The sequence below is a fragment of the Coturnix japonica genome, chromosome 17, assembly GCF_054131305.1.
Source record: "Coturnix japonica strain WE chromosome 17, WE-NBRP24, whole genome shotgun sequence".
Classification (NCBI taxonomy): Eukaryota; Metazoa; Chordata; class Aves; order Galliformes; family Phasianidae; genus Coturnix; species Coturnix japonica.
In genome coordinates, this window is record NC_140679.1 from 15,508,790 (window position 1) to 15,522,748 (window position 13,959).

At 45.3% G+C, this 13,959-nt stretch overlaps 1 protein-coding gene across 4 annotated transcripts in view; it reads left to right on the forward strand.

Annotated features, from left to right (window-relative positions):
* Positions 1-13,959, forward strand: part of CSMD2 (CUB and Sushi multiple domains 2) — a 211,829-nt gene that overhangs the window by 68,697 nt on the left and 129,173 nt on the right. For all 4 annotated transcript variants that reach the window (XM_085518154.1, XM_085518153.1, XM_085518155.1 and 1 more), the window contains exon 6: positions 3,603-3,810. In XM_085518154.1, coding sequence (XP_085374280.1) covers positions 3,603-3,810 — 208 coding nt within the window. The remainder of the gene's footprint in view (positions 1-3,602; positions 3,811-13,959) is intronic.

The following is a 13,959-nucleotide window of genomic DNA, read 5'->3' on the forward strand; positions in this document are numbered from 1 at the left end:
CGCCACAGTTTCAATCTTGAATCCAGCAATGACGATGGAGGCATCTGATGTACTTCAGAATGAAGGAATATTAAATTCTATGGTGCTTGAAACGGTGCTTTGTGAATTGCTCTGATGTCAGGGAAGCGTTGGCTTGTTGAGCTGTGCTGGTGGTGCTGTGTGCCTGGAGGTGCAGCACTCCTTCCTGAAACATTGGATCCTGCTGCTTCAAAGCTGCCACTGAAACTTACCGCGTGTGTTGTGTTTTTTTTTGGAGGCAGGAACCAGAAATCTTCTCATGTAACATTTATGTCTCCTCTCAGGAAGGCAGAAAGTAGCAAAGATATCTGCAAATTGACTCGCTGAGCTTGAAAACCAGCTGCACTCCTTCTACCAGAAGTGGGTTCCAGCAGGCAGATGTTGGTGCTTGGCTGATAAACTGGTGGTACAGAATCCTGTTGTTGCAAGGGGTGAAGAGACAGGCAGGATAATCATGTTTGAAATACTACCCCCCCCCCCGAATAGGAATACGTGCTTCAATGAGAGATGGAAGATCTTTGTGGCTTGCGTAGCTTGTAATTAATTGTGCCAATATTGGCCTACTGGTGATTTTTGTCTGAAAGTTTGTAGAATGAATGTATGTTTTCCTTTCTCGGGCAGGCTGGAGGTGGGTCATGCTGCTGGGTCGCGTTCAGACAAATGGAGATGAAAGATGCAGGTGTTACAGTCTGGGGAGCATTTGTCTTGGGAATAGACTTGTCTGATGTCACCACATTCAGTGCAGGGACTGTCCTTTGCTCCTTCCCCTCCTGCTGTAAGGGCAGAGGTGGGAGACAAGTGCAGAAATCAGCAGGAGAGTTCCTGCCACGCTGATCAATACCCTCTCTCTGGTTCCTTTATGCTCCTGTCTTTGTACCTGCTTTCCTCTCTGTAAGATCCTTTTCTATATTTTGGTAGCCTTGTCTCCATTCTCATGCATTGAAATAATCAAAGATGCAAAGAAATGCACGGTAGGAAAAGAATGAGAAATGAATGCCTTTGAGAAGCTGGAGCTCAGCAGTGCTTGGAGAGGAGCGCTGCAGCTCAGCTGCTCTGTCTTCATGAGTTGTCTGCATCCCTTCACCCATCTCTCAGTTCAGAAGTACTGTTCTTACAGGAGATAAGTGTATTCTTAATGAGAAAGGAAAGCAGGAAGGAATCCCAGATGCAGAAGGAGTGGAGTGGTGAAGCACTGCTCTGCAGAGACCGATGGAAGTAGTGGTGCTGCAGCTCCCTGGTGGTTTAGAAAGCACAGTTATATCAGAATTGATTCTTGGACTCTGAGCTAAAAATCACTCGGCACACACTCTGCTCTGGTGAATTATGTTTCTTGCTTAGGAAAGACTGAAACTGTGGTGATCTCATTCTGGGAGCACTGAAGTAGCAGCGGGTGTTATATCCATGTTGATGTGCCCATGGCAGGTCCCAAGGGAGAGGCTTGGCTCTGCTTGGGAGCACGTGGGCAGCCTGCAGATACACCTCGAGCACTGGATGTCCTCAATGAGCCTGGTGCTGATTGCAGGCTCAGAACTGAGCTGGCCTTTATCCCATCTGTAGTGTGTCAGGGTATTGTATGGCTTCCCTATTGCATCTTGTGTGTCACATCCTGCATAGTGTCCTGTACATAGGATCATGGCCATCCACCAGTACTCCCAGTTCCTCATCAGCAGGGCTATAGAAGGAAACGGGGCTTAGTTTTATAGTCTAAATGGAGTCTTCAACTGAATCTTCCAAGTCCTGCTATATTTGTATCTTGGCAGTTGGATGTGCTGGAAGCAGACCTGGAAGGAACAACCTTCACCTGGATGGGTTAATTGCAAATGAGGCAGGGTGGTACTTCTGCAGCTCTGAAAGGATGCTCTGAAACGTCTGTTTCTAAAAGCACTTTCAGGCATGTGGAGAGAAAAGTCTTGCCCAGATTGTTTGCTGAATTTAAGTCGAACTGATGGGTTTATGATTCTGGTAGGCGTCTGAGTAAAAATTCAGTAAGCCAGCTGAGAAGTTGAGAACATTTGCAAAGCTACATTTTAAGGGTATCAAATATGCATAATCTCATTAAAAGTGGTCTGTCTCCTTATAACTCCAACAGCTGCTTAGATTGTACCGTGCCCAAAATAATTGAATGGCTGTTCAAGAAGGCTTTTAGAAGATCATAGAACATATTTTAATGGTAGAAAACTCTGCAAATCCCTAATACAGCATCAAGTCAAAATTCTCTAGTGTAGTCTCCATTTCTCCTTCTACTCGGGAGCAGATATTGCCTCAGAGTTCCAAGACTCCACATGGAGTTTGTGTTAGCAGCCACAGTGGGGCAGGTATCTAAAGAATACATGGGCTTCTTCAGATCTCAGTGCGTTGTTGAAGCAGCTGTTGGTTACCATTTCTTCCTAGTATTTACAGGAGGATCTTATTCATGATATTAAAATGTGAACGTACAGTAAAGCGGTCATTTATGCTGATCTTCTTTGGCTTAAACCGCTCATCCTCTTAAAAGCATTTTCACTCTATTCTGTAAGAGAAGAGGGCTTTGCAAGTAGCTCTTTCACTTTTTGGAAAGGTCCTTCTTTGGAGGTTCAAATGTGAATCCTGTGTCAAAGTTTGAAGCATTTCTTGGGTCTTGATCTGGTTCCAGCATCAGCAGCAACCATAACCCAGCATAGTGTTGGGTTGCAGCTGACAGAGCTGTGCTTGAGGCACTGCATCCCAATGAGAGCTGAAAGTCTCCTGAGCTGCCCATGGGATTCTCCTGCTCTGTCCTCGGTTCCGCCAGTATTCCCACCTGTGTTAAATTTCAGTTGTGAAGGGTTGGGTTTTTCTTCAAGTTGGTAATAAAAGGAAGTGTTTATGCTGTAAAGCCCCGAGCTCCTTGACTAAAGCATCAGAAATGCTGCTTTGTAACACATGTAAGGTTAACAGGCTTTTCTGAGCGATGTGCCAAACAAACTCCGGGCTGATGCTGTAGGTGGGGAAGCCATGAGTTGCTCTGATTCGAGTCAAATTAATGCTTGGCTTCCTTTATCTTCATGCCCGTGTTTTCCTTTAGATCCCCCTCCTTAAATTGCTCTAAAAGCTCCTGTTGATGAAATTCAGGTTGCAAAAATGAAAGAACCTGCAGCAGAGAGATCAGTACGAAGCCAGGAGATGTCACAGCTTGATTTCCTGAATAAACTGTTCTGTTTTAGCACTGATTTTGGTAGCTACCCAGTCATTACCTTAAATAAGACAGAAACCAAGGCACATAAGGCAGGGCATTGAGATGTGTGCTGATCTGATGCTAGGCTTTATATACATTGCTGCTTGTTGGATTTTTGCAGTCAGATTTAACCACTGATTCATACCCATCAGCTCTGCTTCTTAAAACTACAAACCACCCACCACAAGAATAGCAAAGAAACAACAGAAAGGATCTTATCAGTAAGTTTTCTCTTATCCTGGATGTGGCATACAGATAACATGCAAACCAGCCACCCAAAGGCTTTATTCTACTGCAGATGACTTCAGAGGTGTGCTTTGCATTTGGGCCTTGTTCTGACTCACTGCTTGTTCAGCACAACAACGTCATAATTTGCCTTCTCTCTTTGCAGCTGACGATGCTTGTGGAGGGACGCTGAGGGGACAGAGTGGAATTATCTCAAGCCCACACTTTCCTTTGGAGTATGGCAATAATGCAGACTGCACGTGGACTATTCTCGCTGAACCCGGAGACACGATTGCTCTGGTGTTCATGGATTTTCAGCTGGAAGATGGATACGACGTTTTAGAGGTTGCTGGCACAGAGGGATCTTCACTCTGGTAGGTTTCTGGTTGTGTTTAATTATTGTCCTTATCTTATATGAGCAGCTGAATTTTCATGTGATGTTGAGGGTTTGTAACTGGGTGGTTCCCAGTGATGCTCAGATTTTATTGCCGCCTTCTGATGGGACTCTTGATGCCTTTATTTGCTTGGTGTACATTATGGTCACCACTGTCTGCTTTAGATCTCCTCTTTAGGATGTCGCAGTGTAGCTGTAGCAATCAAACCCAGGCAGCCCAACTCAAACATTGCCACGCTCAGAACAACGTTTTTACTTGATTGTTTTCTGATTATTGCTAAATATGCTGCTGACAAGTTGACTTCACTGCTAATGAACCTCTGGCAAATGTTCCTGCGGATCAGTTTGTTCTTCAGCCACGCGGCTGTGCGTGGAATTTCAATATCTCTTGCATCCCATTAAGTTTGAGCAGTGCTTTCAGAGGCTCTGCTTTTATGTATAATAAATGCTGCGTGGATTCTTTTCCCTCCCATATACAAGAGCTGCCCAAAGTTGAGGGCTCACAAAGGGCATTTGGCATTTTGCTTCCAATGTGCTCAGCCAGGGGCTGCACTGCTGTTGAGTCCCAAACCATGAGCAAAGGAGAGGGGGTCAGCTTAGACCCAGCATCCTTGGCTTAGAAAAACAAAGTGTTATAGGTGTCGTCTGGGGTTATCCATGGGAAGTTCAATTACCATTACTCGTGTGGTTTCTCTCGCTGCCACAAATGTTTATTTAGGTAATCTGTACTTGCCTGATAGTGTGGATCTGAATGTTCCGGATGTATTAATGAGAGGGAACCATTTACCATCCACCAATTGCTTACTGTTCCCGAGACCCCTGTTGAAAATAAGATGTTGGGGAAGAAAAACAAAACTGTTTTTATTAGCATGCATTAATATTTCAGGGCCCCCTTTACATCTTAGTCGTTACGTACTGCAGGGAGGATCAGTCAGCTGTAGTGTGTGGTGAAGATGAATGTAAGTAGTTAAGAAACATTATTCAGCCTGGAGGTGTTGCCAGTGCAGCCTCCTGTCTTGTCGTATCAGAAACAAAACAATGCCTGTCAGAGGGAAATAATGAACAAACTACCCGTAAATACTCCGTGGTGGAAATTCAGAAGTGGCAACTGAGTCTTTGGAAATGAAACCCCTTAAGTTGCAGTGGTAGACACATAGAGGGCAGAAGACTAAACAGGATGACCACAAAATACACCTTGGGGCTTTGGGGCTCGTCCTGCATTCCTACAGTGTCATGCAATGGGATCATAGAATCATTAAGGCTCAAATCACCTTTAAGGTCACAAGTCCAACCATCAGCCCCAATAGCCAACGTGCACCAACCGATCCAAAGGGACCCCATTTGCTATTCTCAAAGTCAACCTTTCAGTCCCAGAAGCAGAATTGCGGCGTGTCTTATTTTAAACTTCATTTTTCAAAGCTGGCCTTCCCGACTCACAGCCCGATAATTAAATTCAGATGACTCATTTTTCCCTGGTTTTTTTTTCCTTAATAATTTTTGCCCATAGGAAGAATAAATAGAGCTCCGTATCTCCTCTTTAAACATGTTGATATGATTCAGCTTGAAAACAGAGCTAAAAGCCCCTTTTTCCCCCCCGTCTATGAAGACCTAGTTTTAATTATTGTTAATACAGCAGAAAGACTTGCAGCCAGATAACCGTTCTATTGAAGAGCCTCGCAGCTGAATATTTCATTTCTTCAGCATTACAAATAGTTTTAATCCGGTCCTGAGATGTACACAAACAAACAGAACTGAGTTTCATGCAATTCACATCCATTTTTGAGCTCCGGAGTGATCTATGATGACAGCATTTCCAAGGGAGCTCACTCAGCACATAGAGCTGGCTTTGGCTCCCACTGGAACGGGAAGGGAAAGAAAAATGTGTGTGAAATGGCTTTTGAAATCCATATGTAAATGTCAGTTACTTCTTGATCAGGATCTGGAAATAGATGGCCTTGTTTGACTGGTGTGGTTGAGTTTCTTTTTGTGCTGTGCTGGTGGATGTGCAGCTCTCCCAGTTGGAGTGAGCATTGGGACAGCAGTTGGGAAGGGGGCAGGTTGGCTTTGCTTAGAGGTGCCCCCATTAGCTGGAGCACATGTGGGGCCTCGTATGGGGCAGCTTGGCTCACCTCTCTTGCTCAGAAGCCAGCGTGCATCACATTCTACACAAGGATCCCTGCTGTTGGGTAAGATGCGCGCGTGCATCACCACATTGAGGGAATTGGATTTGAATGTCAAAATCTGCCTGCCAGAGCTGATAAGTCATGTTTTCCACTGCCTGCCCTTATCTACAGCTTCAAAGTGAAGGAGCAGAGACACCTCTGCAGCTGCTCTGCTGCTTCCACAGATCTTTGTTCCGGGGTTTCTTCGTGGACTTGTTTTGCAGCTGCTTTCATGTTTCCATGTTGTGATAGAGAACGTACTCGCTTTGTTTTCAGATGTCACAAAATACATTAGAAATGATCTTTGCCTTCTGGGTTTTCCTCCCTCGGTTCTCAGCAGTCGTGCCTCTCTTCTGAGAGCACAAACCCACTTTTGTTCCCCCCTCTGCAGTTCTTGCTTTGAGGGGAGGTTGCAGCTGATGTGGGTTCCTTTTGGTGCCGAATTCAGATTGCTCTCATTGGAACTGATTTGGGGCATCCCATGGCAGCATATCACGTGCTGTGATCAAACTATGGCTCCGTTGGGTTTGTGTTGTGTGTTAATTCATTGAAGGTGGGGAAGAATCGCATTTTTCATAGTTTTCATAAGCTTAAGCTGTGGAGAAGTCAGTTATTATCACACTGATAACTCTTAGTTCATACCCATCTGCCCAACCTGACCTTTCTACTTCCCTCTAGTAATGTTTCAATGCATGAAATACAGTGAGGAAATTCTTGGGAATCATCTCCAGAATAGGTTGGTTTGGTGAAGGTAACTTTGTCCCTTAGCAAGACAGAGGTCACCAACAGCCCAAGCTTTGAAACACTGCAGAAATTGTGCTAAAGATCCCAGAACAGCAGAGCTGCAGCGGCGGAGGTGGAAGAACTATTCAAGTTTAAGTAGCATGAAGTGTGTTCTCAGAGCTGGTCCGTTGAATTTGTCAAGTTCTATATATTTATATCTTGACATATCTATAATATATGTCTTGACAAATTCAATGGAGTACAGCAATATATACAAGTGTGGGGTGGTTTTTTCTTTGCTGTAGCCATGCAGCTGTAATGTGATAGCAGCAGCGGAGCCCCAGAGGCCTTTGGCCGTTGAATAACAACCTTTCACCTGAAACAGAGAAAATTGACTTCTGTTCCTGTTGGTTGCTTACTGCAGACCCGAGCTGCCTTAAAAGATAGATAAGGATACCGTGGCATGGATCGATAGTAGATGGAGGAGAAGCAGGGAGCAGGCGGGGTGTCCCAGCCCAGCGTGGGATGGAGAGCCCAGTGCTGGGGTTATGCGGGTGGAAATGTGACTGCTTTCTGCTGTGGGCCATAGGAGCCTCATGGGGGTTGTGGGTTTTCTTCCATTTTCTTCCACCTTGGCATCTGTTTGTGTTTTGCATCCAGGGTTTCCCTCTGGGAGATGGTGCTGCTGACAGATCTTGGCAGCGCCGCGTCTCCCATCTCGCGCTGCTTGCTGTAAGCCTAGGAATATCAGTTATTAAAAGCAGGCACTTGATACCAATATCTTGCCTCTTAATGGCTCTAATGCTTTCTGTGCTGAGATCTAATCCATCTTTGAGAGCTCGGATGGTGGACGGAAATAATGTGTTTGGGGTTCATGTGGCAAATGTGTTTTGTTTCATCCCTTTGGTGACATTTTGTTTTGTCATGGCGGGTCACGATCTCTTTAGCTCACACCGAGTTTGTTTTTGACAGACTTGGCTGCAGTACAACGTTGGGTGTTTAGATTCCTCCTCGCAGGGACCTCTTTGTAACTGGATTTATGGCAGGGAGCAGGAAGGTGTCAGGACATCGGTAAATATGGGAGCATTAGTAATAGGCAAAACTCTGTCAGCAGCAAACGTCTGATGGCCACAGTTTTCCAAGTCTCTGGAGAACTGGAGCCATTGTGGTTCTCCACCAATGTGTGGGTTTTTTTACTTGAAGGCAATTGCTGCCATGTACCAATTGAAAAAGGCAAATCGTGATACCTGCTGCTGCCCCTGGTGTAATCAATGCAAACAAGCTCACTTCCACAAAAAGCAGCCGAAGCCTTCATTCATCAGGCTGTATTTTCCAATCTGTGCTCAGCCTGGAGCACCCAGGAGTGGGCTGTGATGTGGGTGCTGAGTGCTGTGTGCCTGCAGACCCAGCAGTGCTGGACCTGAGTGCTCCATCAGCCATCAGTGTGCATTGGGGTGAGGGCTGGGTGTGATGCTGCAGCTTTGGGTTAAGGGCTGGGTGTGATACTATAGCTTTGGGGTAAGGGCTGGGTGTGATGCTGCAGCACAGGCAGCTGCCCATTTCTCCCCTGCTTTCCCTTTTCCCTTCGTTTTGTGCTTTCCAAATTAATTTTTGTAATCGTCCTTTAAATGATGGAGCGGTTCAAATGAGCTTTTAGTCAGAATTACCTGCATTAAAGATCTCTTAAAAAGAGAGGCATAAAAGTAATTAATTGCTTCAATTATAATAATGTGCCTTAGCTTGTGGTTTTCTGGTAGGAAAACCTGCTTTTGATAAGTCAGCTCTTCTTGAAAGGGAAAAACTACAGGTGCTTCAGGCTGGAAGTTGGCACCAAGGAGCTCTGAAATGAGGCTGTTGGCATCATAGCAGCCAATATGAATTGCATCAGCCCCACAGCCATACCCCAAATGCCCATCTGGGATGGGGCTGCTTGGAGCAAGTGTTGCCCAGTCTTGGGTGCTGTGCATGCTTCAAACCAATACCATTCTGTGTGTGTCTGCTTTGTCATGTTTTGTTCTTTAACATGGGAGTAGTTAAGCAGGAGGATCTTTGTTTTCTTACCCTTCTGCTCCCCAGGGAGCAAAAACCAACCTTCAGAAATAGGAAGATCTCAGCCAAATATTAGAGGTCAGTGTCAACGTCATTGATATTTTTTGTTCCTAAGCCTTGTAAGGAACCATGGACTTGTAGCATGAAATTCATCTTACAGGGTTTCTGTGCAGAGAATGAAACACTCATTAAACTGTGCAACCCTGGAAAATATGTACAAAACAGAGCTTGCAATTAAACTTCATTTTGAAGCAAGTTAACAGAAGTTTTGTTAATGTTTAACATCTTTATGGGTGTCATTCCTCATAAATTTCAACTAATTAAGTCCAAAGGGACAAAATAATGTATTCCAAATGCGCCGTGATGCCAGGCCGAGCTTTGCTTTTGGCACTTTTCCTTCTTGTGCAAGATCTGATTCTAATAAGTTGCCAGAAAAAAAGAAGTAGCCATTTTAATTCTTATGCCAAATTATTGGGGAGGCCTTGGTTGTTTGCTTATCTCCCTGCATTCGGGCTTTTTGCTGCTAAGGAGATTGTACAATGTGATGGAAAATGTACTTGGGCACGTCAGGTGGTGATTTATGGAGTGCCTTTAACATTCCCTTAACCAGCAGTTGTGGTCTCCTGAACAGTATTCTGATGAGAATTTTATTTCTCCAGTGGAAGAGGAATTAGTATTTTAAGCGTGTTGCTCGTATTCTGTTTTATTTTATGCATCACCCCCTAGAGAACTGCAAGCCTCACCTATCTGTCTGCCTGATTGAACATAACCTGTCATGCCTTCATGTGAGGTTGGAAAGAGCTGGAGCGGGTGTTTATTTTATCCATCTAAAAGATGAATTCTGGGAGAAACAAAATCGGGTCTGTCAAACTGCTGCTCTAATTGCACTTCTAATAACTTCGCACCTGGCTTTTGTTGGTAGCCATTATCAAATAAAAGAAGCAGATGGGTTTGCAGTTCAGTGGGAGTGGGGAGCTGCTGGGGATGTGTTCATTATCTTCACTCGAATTTGAATGAAGATGCCTCTCACCAAGAAGCGCGAGGTCAACAGGCATTATATGCGCTGAATGCGTTACCTTGTTGGACTGGGAGGGAAATAGAGGAGCACTTAATTAAGCCAAATTAGCTATCGCATCCTCGAAGCAGGGTTGCACCGAGCTGGATGTTGCAGGGGGCACGCAGAGGACGAGTTTGTTACTGCAGCGATTTGTGATGTAAATCAGAGCTAACAAGGGTGGCAGGATGCGCTGCCTCTCAGATCTGTGCAGATGGAGAAGTGATCTGTAATGCTCAATCTGTGCTTTGTTGCAAGATGGACTTAAAAGAAGCAAGCTGTTGCTCTCTTCACCACGGATAATGCTGGTAGCGTCTGAGTAACTTGGTGCCTTTTTTTGTCACATTAAAATCAAGCTGTGAATAAAAGCAAGTTATTGATTCTTTAGAACAGAGAGATTCTTTACCAGCCAGTTAATGAGCAAAAGAACACTTCCAGGTTCTGATTTCTCTGAGCGTTTATGTTGTAAGATCTCAATTAACTCACAACGGGGCTCTTCCTACAGGGCTGTGTGCTGTGTTAGTCTGGAAGCTGCAACAAATGGATCACTGCAACAGCCAGAGGATCTGCAGTGCCAGGCTGGGGCTGCATCCATTGCAGCCTCTGGGAGCATCGCTCCTGGTGTCTGTATTGCAGGCAGCAATGCATTACTGCAGGGAGCATCTATTCAATAGATCTGCTGTTCAAAAATACTTCCTTTGCCATTGCTGTAGTAGGAGAACTACATTGGATTACGCCTTCTTCTTGTATGGAATTAAGTTGCTTCAGTGAGGAGAGTGGAGGCTAAATGAAGGAGACAGGGTGAAGTGCTGTTGTCCCCATTTAACAAGTGGAAGAGGCAATAATCTGCAGCAAAACGCTTCTCCTGATGTCAATAGGAGCATGAGAGCAGCACCTGGGTCACTTTACTGATGGCAGGTGTATGCTTTTGTGCTCAGACAGTTTTTGTTCTTGGGGAAATATGTAAAAGTTGAGCTTTTACATATTTTGAAGCCTTTTATATATTTTGAAGCCTGACCCAGGTGCATGACGTGTCTGTGATCCAACGTGGATAAGTGCAGCCGTGGTGGTGGATGTGCATTTGTGCCCCAAATCAGAGCACAGCAAAGTGGATTTCTAAAGGCTTTGGGTAAAGTTGGAATACTTCTTGCTGTGCTTTTCTGCTCTGAACCTCTGCCCCTTAGATGCTCCTGCGTCAGGGTGGGAGGGAGAGCAAGCCCTGTCTATGCCAGCTCTCCTGATGAATCCGTTTAGCTGGCTTGGAGGCGATGTAGTCCAGCTAATCTTCTCCTGCAGAATTTACAAGGTATTCTTTACTCATCTTTCCCTTAGCAGTGACAACACAGGCAGCATTAAGCTCTATAAAAATGATATTACCAGATCCATTATAATGTCATTATCATTAGTTTTGAGTACATGAAAAGTATGTGAAACAGCTTTCGTGCAATGGCTTGCTGTGAGCCTGCATCGTTCTGATACCAAAAAACCCAGAGGCTTCAGTTGAAGGTTTTGTTGTGTGCTTTTGCTATGCTCCACAAAGCAGAGGGAAGAGGATCCCACCCAAGATAAGTTTCCCTCCTAACAGCCATGGTAATCATTACCCCCTTTCTCCATCAGTTATCCACTTGATCTTCAAACATCATAGTAACTTCCTTGCTACTACTGGAAGGCATCTCCAGACTTGTTATTTGTCTCTGGTAGTGCTCAGCTCTAACACCTATTTCCATCTATAGTCTATATGACAATAGTGTGAAAACAGATACTGATGGGAAGATGCTACCACCCTCATGTGCTCTGCTCTCTCACTGCAGGCAGCTGGAATTGCCTTGCATGCTCTGAGCTGGCAGGCAGGGGTGTCCTTCAGCTGCTCGGATGGCATTGCAGCTGATAGAAGGAGCCATCCTGGGAGCTGAGCAGAGTGTGTGTTTGCAAAGAAGTGTATGTTTTGAGGCAGCACTGCAGGTATTTGGAGACATTACTCACCAGCAGGTTGTGATGTGCTAAATTGAGTGGAACCCGTGTGCCAACTTCCCAGGACATGGTTTTACCTGAGTGCCTCCTGTTTAAGAAGCACGCAAGTTGAGGAATGGAAGACAAAGATTTCCCATAAAGTATAATTGGATGGATGAGATCTTGGGCCTTTTTTGATGCATCTGTTTTAACCGCTTCATATTTGTGACGTGCCCAAAAATAGCTGCACAGTCTGGTGTGGCCATCGCTAGTGCAGCTGGGAATAGATTTTAATTGATGGATCCTGTCAAGCTGTTAGCAGCCGTGCAGTCATGAGAACCATTAAAGTGATATTTCTTGTCCCTGCCATCACGTTGAAGCGCAGCATTATTTTTTACTTGGGATGTCAACCTTTGCACTGAGAGCTGCCTGGAGTTCTGTCCTGGGGTTTTTGAGACTCTCAGCAGTAGGAGCTGCTGGCCTCTGACTTCAGCTCTAGCATCTATATGTAATGGAGTAAAGAGCAAGGACATCTTTGGAGCATCATTGGCTTTGGGAATTGGCTTTGGCAGAGGGAATTTAAACTCAGGAAAAAAACCGCATGTGGAAAGAGACAACAGCAGCTTCATACACAAGATGGCAGATAAGAAGGAATGCTCTCCCTGCTCCTCTTTCCTGCTGTTTTCTCTTCCAAAAATGAAAGAAGTTGGTAATCGGGGAGCAGAGGGACAGAGAGGCTGTGCTTGTGGACGAGACAGGCTGGCAGAATGCTGGAGCTGAGACGGCAAGCAGAGACTTTGGATGCTGGAAAGCAATTGACCTCCTCTCCAAAGTGCAGCCTTTGCAAAGATGCCATTACGAGCCAGATAACCAGCAAGCATTGCTTGGGCAAGAGGTTATCTTGCTTTAGCTGCTAAATAGGATGGGCTGTCAGCCTTTCTATAGTGGATGTGGTCTTTGGATTGAGTTTAGGCTGCTCTTTGGTTGAGCCAAAGGAGAGAACATGAAACAGAGTTGCTTAAAGAAGAGAGAAGGCAGAGGAGACTCATTGCTATTTTCACTGTGGATAAGCAGGAAACATCCATCTCTAGGCTGCACAAACCGTCCCTTTGCCATCACTACGGAGCCAGCTATATTAACTCTGAATTATTGCCCTGTCCAAAAAAGCAGTGGTTATCTACCGTTTGCAGTTATTTTTACTGAGGTTTATGATGAACAGCACTGGAAGTTTGCAAGGAGCTTCAGCTGTACGAGCAATGAGGTGGAATTGTGGCAGGTCGTGGCCTTATCAGCAACATGGGCCATTGCAGACTTCACTTCCAAATTTCTGCTCATTTATTCCTTTAGTAAGCTCCTTTCCTGGCTGTTCCAGGCTCCTGCTCTCACCTATGCTCTTCTTATTTTTGTGACCTCAGCATTGCAGCCTTTTCCTTGTACTCCTTTTTGACACTTTCCGGCTGATTGTGCCACTGTTTCCCTAACTTGATGGCGGTTTCTGCTGCTGTCCAGTGTGGATTCATTCTCTGGAGGTAGGGACGATGCTCTTCCATGAATAGGAAGAAGGCAGAAAGTGGCTTTTTTGTTGTCCTTCTTTGCATTATCCTCACTCTCCGCTGAGAACCTGGCCTGCCTCTAATCTTCTTTTGCTGCCTCTCGGGCATGGCTGTCTGTCTCCCTGAGCTCCCCGTGTCAGGAGCAGAATTCAAGCTGTCCTTGTCCTTCTTCTTGACGGATACATAGAAGACCAGGCGGCGGGGAGGCCGGGCCATGGCAATGCTCACAGCCCCATCATGGCAGCAGGTCTTGTGCCATTGTGACTCATGGAGCCTCGTCTGCTTCCCTCAACCCTATTGGTTGTGGGTTGTGATGATGTCATGATGGTGGTGGTGATGTCATGATGGGGGTGATGTCATGACATGATGTCATGATGCAGTGCTTGCTGCCCAGCAGTGTGTGCCCTACCCAAGGAGATAAGTGGATGCCTCTCATTTTTTGCCATGATGAAATGCGAAGCTGCTGCTCGCTGCTGAGAGGTGGCAGCTCATAATGTGAGAACGGTTTAGTAGCAGCCCTAAAAATAATTGTATGTGACAGCTGTTTCTTGGTTCCTGTCAGGATAACTACTATAATTTAAATCTGCAGCTCTTGGGCTGCGCGTCTCATTTATTTGGGTGGACTTTTCATTAATTTG